A 7,223-nucleotide genomic window follows, 5' to 3' on the forward strand; every position below is an offset into this window, starting at 1 on the left:
AAGGGCAGTTCCAACGAGAGGAGCCAACGCTCTTGCATTGCTCGCCTCCAAGTGCATCGGCAACGATGCCAAACTCCACCCCTCGCTGTCTCAGGTCTTGGCAGGCATCCTTGGACGGACCAAATCTGCAGTCGCCATTACCCAATCACCACCAGTGATCCACTACCGTTCGACTCAATCCTGATGAGTGGTTGGCCTAAGGTCATCAGCAGAGAAATGCACTGTCCATAACTTGTAATGTGTGTCAAATGCTGCACTTCTTTAATTCTTTCTTTCACAGGCAAAAAATACCTTTCTTGATTTTGAATAGGAAACACACCGCAAGGTTTTCTGCTGCATACATACGACAGCATCAAATACAGGAGGAGCTAACAATTGCCCGGTAAAGTTCTGCAAACACATGATGGGTGCAAAAAATGTCATCTTGTCAACTAGGTTTAACAGAAAGTCAACGTCTTTCACAGCATGGAACTCTTACGGAGAAGCATCCACAAACACATGATGGGTGCAATGATGTAGCTTGTCAACTACGTTTAACAGAAAGTCAACGACTTCCACAGCATGAAACTTTTAAGGAGAAGCATCTACAAACACATGATGGGTGCAAAATATATGGCTTGTCAACTAGGTTTAACAGAAAGTCAACGTCTTCCACAGCTTGAAACTCTTGAGGAGAAGCATCCATAAACACATGATGGGTGCAAAAATGTAGCTTGTCAACTACGTTTAACAGAAAGTCAACGTCTTCCACAGCATGAAACTTTAAGGAGAAGTACCAACAAACAGACATGACCTAAACAAAAACCTAGCTCGCCGAATATGTTAACAAGAAGTATTGAGAAGTCTTACAAAAGCAGAGGTCGTCATGCTTTGGCTTAAGGTTCACTTGTAGATGCAACATGGGCATTCTCCACCTTTCCACCACCATCTTCTGCCTTGGCCTCAGCCCCTTCCATATCGGCATCATCTGGATTATGTCGCATACAGTAATTACAAGCAATGTCTGAGCAGCATAAACTCGCAGAATATCCCCCTCAAGGAACAAAGACATTCTCGATGCATGTCAATGATACAACAAGACTAACCTTCATCTGCATCATCAGGCTCATCGTCGGCACCATTCATATCCAGTTTCTGTATATTGCAAAAAGAAAATCGAGTTTAACATACCAAGAGTATCAACTGATAGCTTTTTTGCCAATTTCAACCAAATGACATACCGAGAAATCCATGTCATCAAAGTCCATGCCTCCAACTGCACAGGGCAACATTTCAAACATCATATTGTGAGGCTCCAACAAGAATAACAATCTTTGCAAGCATATAACAAGATATAATATGTACGTTCTAAGTGATGCCAGAGTGTTTACATTTCTTTTCCTTCTCGTCGTCTTCATCTTCATCGATCCATTTGTCCCAATCAACTTTCAAATAGACCGGAGGCTTCCCTGCCGTCTTCAACAGCCTACTCCACCACTTCTTCTCAGCTTTTTTGACGAGGTAGCATATAGTCCGAAGCCCGACGGCAGCTTTACTCTCCTGCAGTTCTTCTCGTCAATCCAATCTTCAAATCAAAGTGTACTATAATACGGTCAAATAAATTATTCTGATACTTACATCAACATTAACCTTGTCAAACAACTCAAAATCAAGTTCATATGGAATATTTTCTGCTCCACTGGTTGCAGAGAAGTAGAAACGACCATCTGGCTGTAATGTGAACTTCACATCCTTGGCATCTGGCAGTTCAATGATTATATACACCTTGTCAGATCTTTGGGCCCATTTTGTAGTCGGATGTCGGCTGCAAAATCAAGGGAAAAAAATCATCACTAGCTTGAGAAATTCTAGTTCAAATTGAACATTGCTTGGACCAACATAAATCTAGTATACTGAATCACCAAAAATCTCCCCTCTCAGGCATCATCAACAGATCAATAGAATATGTGTACCGAGGGAAAACATCCATCCCTTCTACCATGTGGTTTCTTCAACAGTGTCTGATTAAAAAGAATTACTTTTTGGTTTCACGAGCTGTACAACACATAAGGAATAATATCCATAAATCATTCTATATATATAAAAAGGTTGATTCGGTTGAAATCCAAGAGGTTAAACACGCAGAACAGCAACACCACATATAGAACATAGGTTAGATTTCATCCGCCTACATAACCATCCATTCACACACCCTTACAGAGACCTTCGTTCGTATACACACTGCAATAAGCACAACTTAAATCAGTAGAATCAGAGTTCACACCCTCCAAATCATGTGTTCTGTCCTGATGCCAAGATTTTGAATTTGGCCAAGAAATGCTACCTCCTAATCCATCACGAAAAGTAACCAAACCCTAACTTTTAACGATTCTCGAATTGAGGAGTAGATTACCAAGAAATCGACTAAAAATCTCGAAGAGAATAAAGGGTTTTGATGCTTTACCTCATCTTGCAAGGGGGGAGAGAAGGAAGAGACGACCAAAAAAGACAACTTTCGAATAAAAGGATTGAGGCACCGCTTGCTTCGCTGTAGCAAACGAGCGCATATGCTTTTGGTATATAGGCCGAGGGGAGACACAGCGCAGAGTGAGAGAGAGAGAGAGAGAGAGAGAGAGAGAGAGAGAACAGGAAAAAGATCCTTCCATACGAGTCTAGAGAGTTCGAACATGCGCGATCATCCCTTGATCACCGTCCCACCAAACGATCTCAACCGTTCATATGATGTGATCCTCGGCGGGCCTGATGGGCCCATAATAGACTGTTGATCATGACATGATCCGGATTCGGATTTAACTTCCATGCCCGGCCCGGTTAAATTCCATCCACTTGATCATCAACAAGTTACTTAGAGATTATTGCCGTGGCGCGCATCCGACGGTCGCGTCCTGTTCCGTTCCGTTGGGGTACTCTTACGACAAGGGCCGCGAAGCGAACGCTGGCTAATGAGTACGACAACCGCTCTGAGCTTGCTTCTGCACCACGAGAGGATCGGCGGAAGAGACAGCGAAGAGCAACCCGATCCGGTTCGGCATCTTGGGGTGCTGGAGATCGCCCGCAAGCTCGCCAGTGCCTTCGGGCTCGCCCTCTCGTCGCCGTCGGGAGCCGCTCCCTTGACAATGCCCGCCGATTCATCGCCCTCGGCTCCTATGAGGCCGTCCTGGACGACCCCTGCGTCGCCGTCTACGTGCCCCTCCCCACCAACGTCCACGTTCGGTGGGTCGTCGGCGCAGCCGAACGCGGCAAGCACCTGCTGCTCGAGAAGCCTACTGCCCTCTGCACCTCAGACCTCGACCGGATCCTCGACGCCTGCCGCTCCCGCGGACGGCCAAGATGCCGGAGATGTTGTCCGATTCGGCCCGTTTTGGACAGCTAAAGACGGTAATCTGCACTTAGTTATGATGAATTAGTGTCGCTTTTTCTTATTCATTCCAAAAAGGACTTCTTTTGGGTGATCTAGAATCGAATGTAAGAAGCTATCCCGATGCATCATGCTGATTTATTGGTAGGTATCGTATTCTTGGTTGACTATACAAACTGTTCCATTCTCTTTAATTTTGACTGCTTGTTTTTTGCTAGAGAGAAGTTATCTTTGATCTCATAAATATTTATTGTATATTTATTGTATACCTGCATAGTCCACTTGAAGTTAATTGGATTGGATTAGGCTCTCTTTAGAGGCGTTCTTCTGTTTTTTACTGTAAACAGAGGTCAATTTGGGCTTTGATTTAGTAGTGGGTTATGGACTTAGACTGATTGGTAGTGTTACTTTAGGCAATATTTAATGTAAATCCGAATGTGCTGCTTCAGCCATATATAAGAATTATGTACTGCTTGAGAAGTTGAGATTAGACCAGTGAAGTGATAAAGTACGTTGACATGATTTAGAACAATAATGGAAACTTCAGGAACATTCGAAGAAAATCAACTGAAAGAAATCAAGAGATGCAATGATCCAGTTAAAGAATGTCCCCAGCTTCTAATGATGTGTATGAAGGGAGGTTTTGAATTATTTAAGTGCTGGAAAATTTTCAAAATTTCCTAATATAATGCACTAATCCTGTTTCTTCCTCATCTTTGCAGATCCAAATCATCAATAATTGATCACTGTAATGAATCTGAAAAAGGAGTAAAATTGCAACAATTATAATCATTGACAAAACAACAAAATTTGTTACAGTAATGTCCAACAAAAATGAGATACATCGTTGCTCATTGAATTGGAAATTTGTCTTAACAATTCTAGGGGCACTTGGTAAAGTTATCTTCTGATAGGTTATATAGATGATGGCATAAAAGGTTTACAATTACTTAACTTTTTCACAAAACAAAAAGGTCTTTCATAAGCATATAACAGTTATTTTATTGTTTTTTTGCCATTTGCTTATTGATTTCAGCATGCGATTGTTGCTCATTCTGACAATGGTCTGCATTTTGTCTCTCATCTAACCTGGAAAATTTTCCCTGTTAGGTTAATCTTAATAGGTAATCACCCACTGCACTAGGGTGGCTTTGGATTGAATGAAACTTTGTCCAAATCACAAATGACATGGTTTTATATAAAGAATCTAGATAGGAGGAGTTACATGGTAGAAGGCTGATGATTACACAGATCATTCTAATCAGAAGAATTTCTTCTTTGTTTGATTCAACAATATGTAGCCTTGCCATATTGCAGAGACTAGCATGTGTGCTACAAGTATGTGGAGTTCTTTGTTATCTTCTGTTGCGTTTTTATTCAATATGAGTTTAAAGATTTCATTATTTTACTTTGAAAGGAAATATTGATCTAGTTTCCTTAACTTCTTCATTTTCCTTCCCTTTCACATCTCCTATCTAAGCTTTTACGAGGTAATGTCATTGATCCATTTATCCTCTTCCTCTATCAATAGAGTCCACCTTGTCTGTTTTTATAATCTCTACTTATAAATCAATCAAAGATAACTAGAGATCAAGGAGCTTCCTTGTTTCTGTCACATGAGCATTTCATTTACTTATAAAATCAGAGATGACTAAAGATCAAAGTAATATGATATTTTGATGGTATTGTGGATTAAGAAGTGTGGCTAGGAAGGTATTATGCAGAAAGCTAGTGGATGGTGACAATGGTATTTAAGTCACCCACTATATTCAGAGTGAAAGGTAGGTTTAGCAAAGGTTGTATTTGGTTGGGGTTTCAGCATTGTAAAAGTGAGATGAATTGGAAATGATTCAGGATAGAGATGAAGTCATTTGGGTTTACAGAATCATAACAGGGGATGGACAATCCTTGTGTGGGGGCAAATAGCTGTTGGAGGTGGTGTTTATAGAAGAAGCATAGGAAAAGAAAAGGAAAAACAAACAGAAAAAATTAGAGAAAAGAAGCAATTCAAAGTCCCTCCCATGAGGTTTATGTGAGTTGTACACAAGAAAGGAATCATTAAAGCTTGCACTAGTAAGGAATGATTTCTTCTTGTTTGATTAATGAGTCATATGATAAACTATAATACAAGAATTCAAGTATAAGGAAATAAATTATTGTGATCATACTTACACCTATGATTGTGGAAGAAATCAAGGGAACAACTTGATCTATGACAAAAGCTGTGATGGCATGGAGTAGGAGATGATCTTGTCTCTACCAAAGTTTCCATTTTGGGAGTTCCTCCTTGGTTTTTATCATTTCAGAAGGACACTGGCTTGTTCCATCAATGAAGCCCATAAGATCATAACCATATAACAAGTTGATAACTTGAGATATTCAAGAGGCATAGTTGAGTTTGGTGAGTTTCAATGGTAGTTGTGATGCAGGGTTAATGGATTTCAAGGTAATGGTCTGAGATAGAGTGATGTTGGGGTTTGTCATGATTGTTGTGGAATTTTTGTCTAGATCAATTTGATAAGCCATGAAGATAGGATTGTGGAGATGTGTTTCAAAAACAACCAAATAAAAAAGGAGATTTTGGAACACCTTGTAAGGCACAAGCTTTTGATATTAGTATGCTGGAGACTCTGATTTCCTTGAGAATGACATATGTGTGATGCCCGAGCTAGATGCTCTCGGGGCTCTTGGTGATGTTGGGTGGTACTGCAGCCGCTCCATCCTGTGGGTTGCTGACTATGAACTGCCCAAGAAAGCAGTTGCAATCCATGGTGCAGTCAAGACCGAAGCGAGGTTGCAACCTTCCAGTGCTCATTCCTAACTCATTTGACAATGAGAGGATCCCTTCAGCTCAGTGACTTCGTGATCCCCCTCGAGGAGGAGAAAGTTCCATTCTCATTGCTTCAGGCTCAGCCTTCAATGAGTTGGTGACTGGATGGCAGTCACTGCCCACCAAGCATATCGTCCCGACTGATCTATCACAGGAGTCTCTCATGGTGCAGGAGCTCTCGAGGTCGCAGGAAGCATCAGAGATTCTGCTGGGAAGCCAGATGACCAATGGCCGGCCATCACTAGGAACAGACAGCTGGTGATGAATGCAGTGAAAGCATCGATTGATCAGGGATGTGTGCCACTGGAGATTGTATAGATGCTCAGCTACCTCGTAGTAATGTGTTTTGCCTCCTTATTCCTCTTGTAATGCAGATCAAAGCCTCCAAACTTTGTGGAACTTAATGAAAAGCTATTTACAGTTGGTGGTGATTTGTGGAAGATCCCTTTTGATGCTTGAATCAGTCTCAAGGGATGTTTATGGTTGACTAAAGCATGCTACTTTATGAGTATATTTGAAGAGGAAAAAGAGTTTCTTGGTAACATTTTTCAATATATATTATATTTTATTGATTCTCAACGAATAGAGATTGACCACAATAATATATCGATAAGAGTTTATATATATATATATATATAATGATTTTTGTGAAAATATTTTTAATTTTGGTTTTTTTTTCTAAAAGGTGCTGTGAATTTTTAATTAAAAATATTCATTTGATATCTTTTTTTTCTAATATCCCAAATACCTTTTATCATCGTTACCTCCTCTTTTAGATGAACATTATCAATCATTGGTTTTCTTGTTGCGACGATTTTCGTCCTGTCGCGCCTTGACCTCCTCTTCTCTCCATCTTCACTTCTTCCGTTCATTTTATTCTTTTCTCGGTTGACACATTTTTCTTTCATCAGCCTCCTTAGTCAATGACTTTTTATCCTTACCCCCATCTCTTTCGTTATCCTTCATCACTCGTAATGTTACACTCTGAAAGAAAGATATGGAGCCTCTAGAGAAAGAGAAGGTATTCACAGAGAA

General features: G+C 40.6%; 1 protein-coding gene and 1 pseudogene across 1 annotated transcript; one reads left to right on the plus strand and one right to left on the minus strand.

Annotated features, from left to right (window-relative positions):
- Positions 1-699: 699 nt before the first annotated feature.
- On the minus strand, positions 700-2,620 carry LOC135625326 (co-chaperone protein p23-1-like). Its single transcript, XM_065129994.1, has 6 exons — positions 2,444-2,620; positions 1,618-1,804; positions 1,371-1,539; positions 1,221-1,255; positions 1,086-1,134; positions 700-967 (listed from the first exon to the last, which is right to left on the minus strand). Exons 1-6 carry the CDS (start codon positions 2,446-2,448, stop codon positions 876-878), a joined length of 537 nt encoding a protein of 178 aa, XP_064986066.1. The 5' UTR covers positions 2,449-2,620; the 3' UTR covers positions 700-875.
- A 46-nt stretch (positions 2,621-2,666) lies between these two features.
- On the plus strand, positions 2,667-6,628 carry LOC103969922 (uncharacterized oxidoreductase At4g09670-like; annotated as a pseudogene).
- Positions 6,629-7,223: the final 595 nt, after the last annotated feature.

Source organism: Musa acuminata, chromosome BXJ2-10, assembly GCF_036884655.1.
Source record: "Musa acuminata AAA Group cultivar baxijiao chromosome BXJ2-10, Cavendish_Baxijiao_AAA, whole genome shotgun sequence".
Classification (NCBI taxonomy): domain Eukaryota; kingdom Viridiplantae; phylum Streptophyta; class Magnoliopsida; order Zingiberales; family Musaceae; genus Musa; species Musa acuminata.